The 13,664-nt window shown below is 31.5% G+C and overlaps 1 protein-coding gene across 3 annotated transcripts in view; it reads left to right on the top strand.

Moving 5' to 3' along the window:
* Positions 1-13,664, top strand: part of NEBL (nebulette) — a 458,082-nt gene that overhangs the window by 380,803 nt on the left and 63,615 nt on the right. Inside the window, exons 16-19 of one of the 3 annotated variants that reach the window (XM_051961695.1) lie at positions 622-732; positions 7,708-7,818; positions 9,281-9,391; positions 13,486-13,596. The exons of the other annotated variants lie outside the window; for them this stretch is intronic. Of the exons in view, the coding sequence (XP_051817655.1) occupies positions 622-732; positions 7,708-7,818; positions 9,281-9,391; positions 13,486-13,596 (444 nt within the window). The remainder of the gene's footprint in view (positions 1-621; positions 733-7,707; positions 7,819-9,280; positions 9,392-13,485; positions 13,597-13,664) is intronic. 3 annotated transcript variants of the gene reach the window in all.

Below are 13,664 nucleotides of genomic sequence, written 5' to 3'. Positions count from 1 at the left end.
AGGGAAAATTCATTTAGTTCAATCAATCAAGCTTTTATTTAATCCTGTTTCTACTCCTGATCTTGAATATATCAGATTACAAAGCTTAGGAGCATCCAGGAGGAAATTATGCATTATACTTTTAAAAAATTGAGATGCTCATTTATATATTTGAAAAGCCAGAAACCAAGACTTTGGATACCACTGAGGTTTCTCAGAGTGGCTGTGTCCACTTGGGGTCTCTGGATTACCAATCATTTTGACTGAAGTAATTCATCAAACTAAGCAGACATCTAGTTCAACTGATTCTTTTTCACAGAATTTTTAGACTTAATTGAGCAGTTCTGATGTCATGTAATCATGGCTGTGTGATGTTGAGTAGTCTCACTCAGGCTACTTTGCCAGGAGAAAAAGAGGGTAATGAATGTTTTTCATTTTGCTTTTCACCCTAGTTCAACAGTGAAATTAATCATAGGAGGCAGTAATCAAAAATCTTAGCAGAAGCTTGAAATCCTTCTGTTGATGAAAGGGCCCTGACTTAGGAAAAGTATGGCAGTCACCAGCTGTTTTGTTCTTTGACATATTTTCAATAGCTATTAGTATTTCACAAAATAAGGGTGACTATTCTGTCTTTTGAAACAGAAAATTTATCGAGAGGATTTTGAAAAAGCAATCAAAGGAAGGCCATCAATGGATTTAGACAAGACTCCAGAATTTTTGCATGTAAAATATGTAACAAATCTCCTCAAAGAGGTAAGACATTTCTGATATTTGCTTTGGTTTTACAAAAGCTACCCTGAGCAGAGGAATAAAATGACCCATGGAACATTTCTTGGTAGTAGCTTTATGCCTAATCAGTTTCTGTATCCTGACAAGGTCATGTCAAAGGATGTAAAGAACGTTGGATTTGGAATCTTGCTTATCATTTATAGCTGCATTGCCATGGTAAAAACCTTTCTGATTCTCAGTTTTCTCACTAATAAAACAGAGATATTAATATTTAAGTTAATATTAATATAATAATATTAAGTTTAAAGCTTAAACATTATAGACTTGTTATTACTGTTTGATATATTTTTGTAACTTTATGTCCATTTGCTCCTTCTAGGTGGTTCAGTGGGTAGAGCATTAGAGCTGGAGTCAGGAAGATCTGACCTAAAAGCCAATCTCAGAAAAAAAATAGTTGTTGTGAGGATCAACAATTTCATTCTCTCTATAAATATATATCTATATATATAACATATATTGCAATATATAATGTGCTATATTATATATGCATATATATAATTCAGTATATAATAGGGACTAAATAGATGTTTTGTTTTGTCATATTGTCAGACATCCTATATTTAACCTTTTTAGTCTCATTGAACTCTAAATATTATTAGCTGTAAGACCTTCTTACCTTGACCTGGTAAGAAATCTGTTAATTGTTTTTCTTCTTCTACCATATAGAGAAAAACCTAATTCTGAGCTTGTCTAACATACAGATAGTGAGATGGATAATGAACTGGTCCTGGAAAGGAAAAGGAGGAGAGCAGGATGGATTTATTTTTCCAAATTGCAGATTTGTTTAATTGACCTTAAGCTTCCAGTGAAAGCAAAGGCTCATCTTTTTAGTGCTCACATTTTAGTGATGTAAAGAATGGACTGTCACTGCCTCTGAAGAAATAATGATACATTTTTCACAGACAATGGGGACACTCATGCTGAGTATAAACAGGCTGTAATACATAACCAATGAGGAAGTCTGAAAAACCAGGAATAAAGTATATATCATCATGGAATTATATGACAGGAAGAAAAGATGAACTGGCCATATGGCAAGAGCAAGGAATGAGAAATAGACAGTGTTCTCTTAGTAGTCTAGAAATTTTAGGAGAAAGTGAGAAATATTGCTAGCATATTATGTGGAATCCCTGTTGTGAAATTTGGGGAGAACATGACCAAAAGTTTAACTGACATGGATAGTTGCAATCTGCGTAACTGTATGGAGCTTTTAAACCAGTGAGTTGATTTGGGTCATCATCATTGCCAAAGAATATTTAAAATTGAACTTTCCGACAACTCTTGAGGGAGGTACAATTTTTATCCTCATTTTACCCATGGGGAACAGACTGATAGAAGTTTTCTGCTATTAGACACTGATATTAGACACAAATTGGTGGATAGGAAGTGCTGGAACACCTAGTGTTTATACCCAGCCTCAGTCACTGCTCTTAAATACTTTTATCACCAGTCCTGGAATCAGAAGGACCTGAGTTCAAATGTAACCTTGACATTTACTAGGTATGTGACCTTGGGCAAGTCACTTAAACCCTGATTGCCTACAAAAAGAAAATACTTTCATGATGTGTCTTAAGGAAAGGTGAAGAAGTGCCCAATAAGAAGGGTACAGGTTATATGTAGTTTTACCAATAGTACAACAGTGGTGAACACAGGACACTGAGTATTTAAAAGCATTAGTAGTTATCTATTTTTGTCTTGAGGTCAACATTTTGCTTTTTAGTAGAATGGGACTTGATATTCATATTTAAGGTCATAAGTGAGAAACGGTCCATTTCCTCAGAGAAATTATGATTTTTCTTTTATGAATTTAATCTTTTTTTGCATCTTATTCTTTCTTTTAAAAACTTTATAAGCAATTAAAACATTTGAAATGTATTGAAATGTTGATAGAGAAACTTAGCTTTTCAAATGTGTATTCTCTTATTGAAATACCTTATGTTTTTGGAATCATGTTTTTCTTTCTGTGTCTCATTTCCATTACAGTTGAAGTGATGTACTCACAAATAGGAAAGTTGTGTAAACTATCCATTATGTGCAAACACTTTGTGCTCTTAGAAGGAAGAGAACTGCTCGTATAATTTAAGCCCATTATAGGAAATAATTTATATTTGTCTCTTTAACAGATTTTCATTCTTATCATCCTTTTAAAAAAATTCATCACTTATTACCACTGAAGTGTTTAATAAAAGTTATTAAAACATTATGGTATGATTGTTAATATAGTACATTTTTACTATAATAGAATCTAGTGTTAATGTCCAAGAAGATGATGAGAAAAAAGAAAAAAAAAGATTTACTCTATCAAATGAAAAATAACTTGGATTATTCCAGATCTACAAAATGAACTTTCTTTCAAGTTTAAGATTGTATTTGGGATATGTAGTAGTTGTAATTTTATACATCTGATCAATTATCATGCTTTAAAAATTTACATGAATTATTTAAGCTGAAGATAACTGTTAGAAGAAATTTCTTAAGGCAGTAAAATGTTGTAATACAAATGCTTACTCATCCATATTGGCCATTTTACCAGCATAAACTTCTAAAAAGCAAGAGTTTGCCAAATTTACATTTGCTATTTAACTAAAACTTAAATGTTAACACTGTAACTATGTAGAATTACATGCACGATTTATCAATTTCTCTACCTGGCCCTCTTTCCTTCTTCCCAATCCTTGGGAGTTTCTGAAGATGTATGCTTGCTGATAATAATGGGGACAATATGAGGGACAACAATGTTTTCTATATTAGCCTTTGGGCATCTCTGGAAAGTTATTTGTTTCTCATACTTTAAATCCTATTGCCATTTCCTCTCCCTCCACTTTGAAAAGGGAGTTTTGAGTAAAGATTCTTACTTCCTCTTACTCCACTGGACTTGGACTGAAAGCCAATCATAAGTTCTTTGTATTATTGATCTTAGTCAATAGGAAGCAACCACAGATATTAAGTATTTACTCTATGCAAGGCATTGCACTAGACCAAAGTTTTGGAAACTTTTTGCTATTACACTCTTTCCACTGTTAATAATTATTAAGGACTCCAAAGAGCTTTTGTTTCTGTGGGTTATATTTACAATATTTACTATAGTAAATATTAAAATACCCTAGTATTACTGTGAAAATAATTTTGACCATATGAATCCTCACCCCCTCCTCAAAAATCTCAGAGGCTTCCAGAATCTTTGGACCCAGAGGTTTTTAAAGAACTTTTGTTTATTAGATATTAGGGAAATGAGATAGAAAGAGTGAAAAAAGAAAATTTAAAAACTCACACTTTTCACTTCACTTAACTTGGAAAGTATGGAATCTAGCAGAGATAAAGCGTGCAATAGGTTAATTGTAATAGAAAAGAGAGTATTCTGAGTGCATAGAGAAATTTAAATACAGTGCTATGAGAATCCAAGGGAGGGAGAATCATAATATGTTGTGGTGATGAGGGGGAGTCTCACAGTTTTTGAAAACAACTCTTATAGCATTGATTAAATTTCAACAGGCAAAGGGAAGTGGGCATTGTAGTTGTAGGGGATAATATGAGCAAAGCTATGGTGAGGGAATTTTTTTGGAGGGGAGGAGGATGGCATTTAATAAATAATCTGCTTTTATTAGACTGAAGGATATGAGAAGATAAAGGTAGAAAGATAAAAGGAAAATGGGCTGGTGAGAGCTTTTTAGAGGCCCTTGAATGCAAAGCTAATGTATTGGTATATATTCAAATGCAGTTATCTGATTAGGTCTGTGTATTAGGAAATCTTGCTGTGGTATATAGGGTTTTTTAGAGAAGCTTGAGAGTGGGAGCTGATAGACTGAATGGAAAGTTGTGATAGTCCAGGGAAAAAAATACAGATTTTTATTTTTTAAAAACATTTTATAGTAAATTTATTTATTTTTAATGTGTTACTTTATGAATTATGTTGGGAGAGAAAAATAAGAGCAAAAGGGAAAGACCTGGGGGAGATATAAAAAACCCCCAGAAAAAACAAAGTGAATATAGCATGTGCTGAGTTACATTCAGTCTCCTTAGGTTCCCCTTCCCCCCCCCCCCCCCCTCTGGATGCAGATGGCATTTTTTGGTCCAAAGTCAATTGGGATTACTTTGGATCGCTAAAACACTGAGAAGAACCAAATCTTTCATAGTTGATCATCATACATTCTTGGTCTTACTGTGTACTATGTATTCCCGGTATTCCCGGTTCTTATTTCGCTCAACATCAGTTCATGTAAATCTTTCGAGTTTTTTCTAAAATCAATTTGTTCATCATTTTTATAGAACAATAATATTCCATTACCTTCATATACCACAACTTATTTAGCCATTCCACAATTGGTGGGCATCTAACTCATTTTTCAATTCTTTGCTACCACAAAAAGAGCTGCTACAAACACTTTTGCACACCTGGATCTTCCCCCCTCCCTCCCCCTTTATAGTTTTCTTGGGATACAGACCCAGCTGAGTCAAAGGGTATGCCCTTTGGGCATAATTCCAAACTGCTCTCCAGAATGGTTGGATCATTTCACAACTCCACTAACAATACATTAGTGTCCCAGTTTTCCCACATTCCCTCCAACATTTTTTGTTATCTTTTCCTGTCATCTTAGCCAATCTGAAAAGTGTGAGATAGTATCTCAGAGGTCTTTTAATTTGCATTTCTCTAATCAATAGTGATTTAGAGCATTTTTTATATGACAATAGATAGCTTTAATGTCTTCATCTGAAAATTGTCTGTTCATATCCTTTGGCCATTTATGAATTGAGGAATGCCTTGTATTCTTATAAATTTGACATAGTTCTTTATATATTTTAGAAATGAGATTTGTAACAGGAACACTGGCTATAAAGATTTCCCCTCAGCTTTATACTTCCCTTTTAATGTTGTTTTTGTTGTTTTTGTTTGTGCAAAATTTAACTTAATGTAATCAAAATTGTCCACTTTTCCTTTTGTAATGTTTTCTAGTTGAGATTTTTATTTTTTAATGGAAATGGAAGGGGAAATGATGGATGCTTTTAATATTGTGCAGGTAAGGTTGCAAGGAATTCTCAGTGATTTGAATATTGGTGATAAAAGAAGCAAAAATCTGATGACTTTTAAATTTTGACCTTGGGAAGTTACAGAAAGAATGCAAGAAGAACAACAAATTTCCAGGAAAATGGATTAAGTTCAGTTTGGGACATGTTGAATTGTAGGTGTTGGCAGGTTATCCAGTTGCATTTGCCCAGTAGATAGGCAGAAATGTAAATGGATCCCAGGGGAGAAGTTGAGGCTATTAGTCATCTATAGAAATGTGATTGTTGAAGTCATGTGATTAAATAAGGTTGCTGGACAAGGTTTCATCAAGAGAAAATAATGTTTCAGGGACAAGTTAAAAAGAGATCAAGGATGTAAGGGAAATTTACTTAGTTGACATTTTAAAATGGAACTTACTGAAAAGTACACAGAAGAAAATCCTATGAATTTTTGAGTTCCTACATGAACCCCATGGACTTAAAAATCAAACATTCTTTACCATTCCTAGTCTTTACCATTATCAAATCCATCTCATATTCTGACTTTGATGTGTGTGGGTGTATCTTCTACCAAAGCTGATTATAAAGCCTCCTGAGTTGCTAAGTTGGCAACAGCAGTACTTATTGGCTTACTTGTTGGTGATGAGCCTCTCCAAACTAAGGTAAGCTGCGTCCTTGAATGCTAGAAATACATATGATTCCTTTTAAGGCCTTTATCTGAACCTCTTTCAATTTCTTAAGACTACTGAAGTTTCCACTCTGGGGAAGTAACTCTGAATAATCTAAGGTGCAGTCATGCCTTAATGACATAAAGTATATCTAATTTTAGCCATATGGTTTCAGGTCCTACCTATTTCTCAGAATTCCCATTTATTTTATATGAGAAATTTATGAAAAAAATTCTATAGTTAGGACATTAAAAATGATCTTTTAACTATCTGACAACGCCTCTAGTTTCTTTTCTTTCATGAAAAATTCTTAATTATTTAGTGAAATGAAAGTGAACATTCTTTTAAAATGTAGGCATTTAGGTCTAAATTATCTTTGTTTTTATTGATTTCTTTTTTTTTTTTTCACTGAAAAATAAATGGCTTCAAACTACATAGTATAATATCTAACAGGGCGTTAGCTAAGTTAAATTGCATTTAATATCTCACTATATTGACCTGAAGATGACACAAATAGAGAAAATGAATCATTCACTTAACTGGAACATAAATTCTGATCATTAAAGGAAGTCTGACTTGCATTTGAGAATTTAACATTTTGCAACATTGATCTTGCTAAAGTAGAATTGGGGCAAAATTTTGTTCTTTCTAAATTGAATTTGCTAAAATATTATGCTCTATTCAAGTCCATTTCTGTTTATAGAAATAGCTTCCATCACTCAAATAGAATGAAAAAAATTTTTTTTAACATCAATCTATAAATCAAGGTATAAGAGAGGATAGGTTTTTCAAAGAGAACAGAAATATTCACTGGCTAAAATAAATCCATACTTTATTTTTTTAACCTTGGGATACATTATATCTTTTCATTTGTAATTTTTCATTCTTTTTCAGCTATATACTTCAGGTGATTCATATTTTATAGAGAGTTTTCAAAGAAACAGTTCAAATAATTAATAAAAAGCATATCTTCCTAAGATTTCCTAAGACCATTTAAAGTAGAGACATCTTTTTTTTATCATTGACTATGGAACATAAAAAATTGGGAGAAGGGATGAAAGGATAAAGATTGACAGAATTGGAAGATCTTCTGGACTTGATTAGACTGAGAAATATAGCCCAGAGATGAAATAAAGAACATTAATACTCATCAGTCTGAATTATTCCATATTTTTTCTTCTCATAGTATACCCTGTAAAAAAAGATTTAAAGTTTTCCATCACTTAAAATGGTATTACATGCCTTGAAATTCAACATTCTTTTCCTACAGAAAGAATATAGAAAGGATCTGGAAAATGAAATAAAGGGGAAAGGAATGGAACTTAGTTCAGAGATTCCTGACATTCAAAGAGCGAAAAGAGCATCTGAGATGGCAAGTGAGGTTTGTATGCCAAATTTACTAAATGTTTCCATTTTTGCATCTTTATTTGAACTTGTTGTTGAAATATTGGCTATAGAAACTGAATTTTTTGAGAAGATGATTTAAATTATTTCCAATATTTATTTATTATATGTTATGTAAAATATGGTTTATTAAAATATACATTTATTTATAGTATTATTTTCCTACTCAAAATTATGTTACTAAAATATAGAATACATTTTTCTGTTGATGCTTGGCGGAGTTAACTCTTGTTAAGCTAGTATGTGTCAAAGGCAGGGTTTGAACACAGGTCTTCTCAATTTCAAATCTGGTATACTATGAATCATTCCGTTGGCATCAAGTTCAAGTGGTAATAGTAACAACTAAATGTATATAGGCTCTCTGTGGGCCACCTATTATTGCTATCTGTTCTATTTTATTTATAATAGTTTTGTTTAATATTATGCATTAATATAGTAATTATACTAAGGTAATATTACTTTAAATAAATTCAATAAAGTTACATTTTAATCTAGTTTGGGTCATACTAAGCTCGTGTTTACCCCATTGCACTTATACCATAAAGTTTCTTCTAAATCTTGAATCTCAATTTTACTTTTCTGTCTCTTCCTTTGGCTCATCTTCTGGCAGTGATACAAAAAAGAGTTTAAGGGATTCTCTTATTCACAATTGAATAGGGAGAGAAGAATAAGGCATTTTTGTAAATGCCCTTAAACTTCCCTTTGAAATAAAAGCCCATCTTCTTAATACCAACACCCTTCTTGTGACATTAAATTATTTTAAGTCATGAAACTAAAATCTGCAAAGAACTGACGTTGAGTATTATCTAGTCAATAATAGGAGAAGATCATTGTGGCTGTGAATCTGTATTAAAAATAGGAATTATATTGGAGAAATGATGTATAGGATGTCATCAGAGAATTGTATGACCAGGAAGAATAATATATGAGTATATTCTGAGCAATGTTGTAATTACACATTACAGTCTGTGAAAAGAGACAGAGGCAGTTGACGGAATGTTGAGTTTGAACAAGTGAATATATAGGCCAGTGTGGATCTGGACTACTGAGGGTATAAAGAAGAGAAGAGGGAAAAAGTATTGGGAGGCAGACTGGAACCTGATTGAGAAGGGATTTGCTTCAGATCCAGAACAAGGGTCAGGGTCCTCTGAGATGGTGAATTGGATGCAAGGAGGTTATCCTGGTCCTGGTGGGAAGGATGAAGAATGGCTCATCCTGGCCTTGTTGGGAATTGAGTGTGGCTAATTCTGTACTTAATTTTTATAAGTTCTGACATTGACAACTAACATTCCACTTAGGATTCTAACATCAGCATGATAGTGGTGTATTCCAAGAATTTTGAAGATTTGCTTCATTTTTCTAAATTTCTCAGATGGTTCTGTAATTGAGATGTGTATGATATGTGTTAGCTGAATGTTTAAAATGTTATTCCCCCACAGAAAGAGTACAAGAAAGATCTGGAAACTGAAATTAAAGGTAGAGGAATGCAAATTGGCACAGACACCCTTGACATACAACGAGCCAAAAAAGCTTCTGAAATCTCAAGCCAGGTTAGTATAATACATAATCATAGCTATAGAGTTCATTCTTTTAAACCAATCAATTTATGACCAGGTTTTCAGAAGGTAAAGTTCCCCATGAATTCATTTAAAAAAATATTACTTTAATTATTTCATTATTTTCCAATTGTGTGTGTTTTAAAAAAAATTCAAAAATTATGAATTTCAGATTTGTTCCCTTTCTCCCATGTTTTCTCCTTCTTAAGAAGGAAAGCACTTTGATTTCAGTTATACATAGAGAGTAATGCCAAATATATTTCTGTATTAGTCATACTGCAAAAGAAAACATAAAATGATAAAAATAAAGTTTAAAAAAATATATGTTTCAATCTTAATTTAGAGTTCATCAATTCTCTGAAGGAGGATAGCATTTTTCATTATAGGTCCTTGGATATTTTCTTGGTCTTAATCAGGGTGGTTGAGTCTTTTACAATTGATCATCCTTAAAATATTGTGTACTATATATAATGTTCTCCTCATTTTGTTCACTTTATTTTGCATGAATTCATACAACTCTATCCAGATTTCTTTGAAACAATCCTGCTTGTAATTTTTTATAGCATGATAGTATTCTCTCAAAACCATATATAACAACTCATTCAGCCATTTCCCAAATGATGGACATCCTCTTGATTCCAAATTATTTGCCATCACAAAAAACTGCTATAAATATTTTGTACAAATAGATGTTCTCCCCCTTTCTTGGATTTTTTTTTGGGGGCATATTGTGGGACAAAGGCTTTGCATGCTTTTATAGTCCTTTTGGCATTTGTTCTGCAGAATGATTACATTAGTTTCACAGCTCCATAAAGGTGCATTAGAATCCCAATTTTTCCCATCCTCTCCAGATTTTGTCAATTTAGCATGTGTACTAGTGTAAGGTGTAACATAGAATTGTTTTAATTTCCATTTCTCTCATCAGTATTTACTTAGAATATTTTTTTCTTAAATAGTATTTTATTTTTTCAAATACATGTAAAGATAGTTTTCAATATTCACCTTGCAAAACCTTGTGTTCCAAATTTTTCTTCCTCCTTTCCTTTTTCTCTTTTCCCAAGACAGCAAGCAATCTAATATAGGTTAAACATGTGCAATAGAATTTTTTTTTCATGTGATTATTGAGAACTTTGACTTTTTTTCTTCTGAAAACTGCCTCTTTATATCTTTGAGCATTTATCAACAGGAAAATGACATATATATATATATATATATATATATATATATATAAATAAAATTGTCTCAGTTACTTATTTATTTGAGAATTGAGGACTTGATTAGAGAAATGAGTTGCCAAATTTCCTTCCTTTCCTGTTTTCCTTCTAATTCTGGCTGCATTGATTTTGTTTATGTAAAAGCTATAATTTAATATAATTACAATTACCCATTTTATTTCTTGTGATCTTCTCTATCTTTTGTTTGGTCAGAAACTCTTCCCTTATCTGCAGATCTGACTGGTACAGTTTCCATAGTCCCCAATTTACTTAATATATTACCTTTTATGTCTAAATCTTTTTCATGTTGCTATCTTGATATATGATGTGAGATATTAGTTTATGCATAGTTTCTGCCAAACTGTTTTTCATTTTTCCCGATTTTGTCAAAAAGTATTCTTGTCCCACAAAAGCTGGAGTCTTTGGGTTTATCAAACACTAGATTACTCTGGTCATTTGCATCTATTTCTTGTGTGTCTAGTTTACTTCACTGATGTACTGCTCAATATCTTAGTTAGCATCAAATAGCTTTGATGATTACTGCTTTATAATACAGTTTGAAATCTGCTATGACTAGACTACATTCCTTTATTTTCATTAATTCCCTGGATATTCTTAAGCTTTTGATCTTCCAGATGAATTTGGTTATGATTTTTTCTAGATATATAAAATAATGTTTTTGTAGTTTGATTGGTATGGAATTCAATAAGTAAATTAATTAAGATAAAATTGTTATTTTAGTCATATTGACTAAACCTATCCATGAGTAATTACTATTTCTTCAGTTGTTTAGATCTGACAGTATTTGTGTGAAAAGTATTTTTGTAATTGTATTCACTTAATGTAGTTTGTAGCAGGCTTTATAGTAGGTAGATTCCCAGGCACTTTATATTATCTAAAATTATTTTAAGAGAAATTTATCTATTTCTTGCTGCTGAATTTTGTTAGTAAATACAGAGAAATTCTGATGATTTGTGTGGGTTTATTTTATGCCCTGCAATTTTGCTAAAGTTGTTAATTATTTCCAAAAATTTTTTTAAGTTAATTCAGATTTTCTAAGTATATCTTTATATAATCCATAAATAGTTTTATTTCCTCATTGCCTATTCCGTTTCCTTTAGTTTTTTTCTTCTCTTACTTCTATAGCTAAAATTTCTAGTATGGTATTGGATAATAGTAATAATGGGCATTTTGCTCAACTCAATATTATTGGGAAGGCTTTTAGCTTATCCCTATTACAGATAATGCTTGCTGATGGTTTTAGATAGATACTACTGATAGTTTAGGCCTATGTTCTCCAGTGTTTTTTTTTTTTTTTTTAAAGGAATGGTTTTTATATTTTGTCAAAAGCCTTTTCTGTATCTGTGGTGATAATGACATGATTTTGTTGCTTTTGATATATCCAGTTGTGTGGCTATAATCTCCTTGCTAATATTTTATTAAAATTTTTGCATCAACATTCATTAAGAAAATTGGGCTTTTCTTTTTTCTCTCTTTTTTTTTTTTTTTTTTTTGGCTTATTCTAGCTTAGGTATAGAAACCACATTTATGTGAGAAGAAGAATTTGATAAGACTCCTTTTTTACTTAGTTTCAAATATTGTGATTAATTATTCCTTAACTGCTTGGTAGAATACACTTATGAATCTATCAGGTCCCAGGGATTTTTCTTAGGGAGTTTATTATTGGCTTGTTCAATTTCTTTTTCTAAGACATGGTAAAATATTCAATTTCTTCTATGAATCAGGGAGAATAATATTTTGGTAAATATTTATCAATATCACTTACAATGACAGTTTTACTGGCATATCATGGGGAAAAATCTCCTAATAATTGCTTTAATTTCATCACCATTAGTGTTGTATTCACTCTTTTTATTTTAGATATGAATAATTTGGTTTTCTTTCTTTAAAAAAAGCATATGAAGCAATGCTTTAGTCTATCATTTCTTGATATAATTAGCTCCTAGTTTTATTTATTAGTCAGTCTTTTAAACTTTAAATTTTATTAACCTCTCCTTTGATTTTTGAGGTTTTTTCCATTTTGTTGATTAATTGAGAATTTTATAGTTTGTTCTTTTAAAATTTTTAGATGCATGCCCAATTCATTGATTTGATTTTTCTCAATATCTTGATGCACACATTTAGAAATATAAAATTTTCTTTAAATTGCATTCTACAAGATTTGGAATGCTGTCATTCTCTTAAATTATTAATAGTTTCAATAATTTTTTCTTTGACTTATTCTTCAGGATCATATAATTTAGTTGCCAATTAGCTTTTAATCTGTACTTCCATAGTCCTTTTTTATTGTGTTTTGGTCTAAAAAGGGTTCATTTAATATTTCTTTTTTTCTGCATTTGACAGTGAGTTTTTTATGCCCTAAAAGATGGTAAGGTTTTTGTGAAGATGTTATGTACCAGCAGATTCCTTTTTGTTTTCATTCAGTGTTCTCTAGAGCTCTATTTTATTTAATTCTTCTAAGATTCTATTTAACTCCTTGACTTCTTTCTCATATATTTTATAGTTAAGTATTTATTTATTTTTATTTTTTTATTTTTCCCTGATAGGGAAAGATATTTAATTAATTAATTTTTTATTTATCCCTCATAGGGAAAGACTAAAGTCCCCAACTGGCATAATTTCACTATTTTCTCAGGTAATTCTGGTACCATTGGGATTGAGAAGAAAGAAATGGAATCAAGAGTCATGCCTTGAACCTTCTTAATAAATCTTGGTTAAATTTAACTGAAATGTTCATGAATTTTGATGGAAGAGTTGGGAGAGTATAGTTAGTGATTAGAATATACAGGATAACAAAGGAGGAAAATGAGTTACTAAAAAACTTCATGCCATTTGTCCATTTGTTTTTCACAGAAAGAATATAAAAGAGATCTGGAGACAGAAATTAAAGGCAAAGGGATGCAGGTGGGCACAGACGCTCTTGATATCCAAAGAGCTAAGAAAGCATCTGAAATGGCAAGCCAGGTAAATAAAGAAGAAAAAGAAAAAAAGTTACTTTCCAAATTGGATAAATATATGCAATCAGATAAGGA

The sequence above is a fragment of the Antechinus flavipes genome, chromosome 5 (assembly GCF_016432865.1).
Source record: "Antechinus flavipes isolate AdamAnt ecotype Samford, QLD, Australia chromosome 5, AdamAnt_v2, whole genome shotgun sequence".
NCBI lineage: Eukaryota > Metazoa > Chordata > Mammalia > Dasyuromorphia > Dasyuridae > Antechinus > Antechinus flavipes.
The sequence above is the reverse complement of the archived record's forward strand: the minus strand, read 5'-3'. Positions and strand labels throughout refer to the sequence as shown.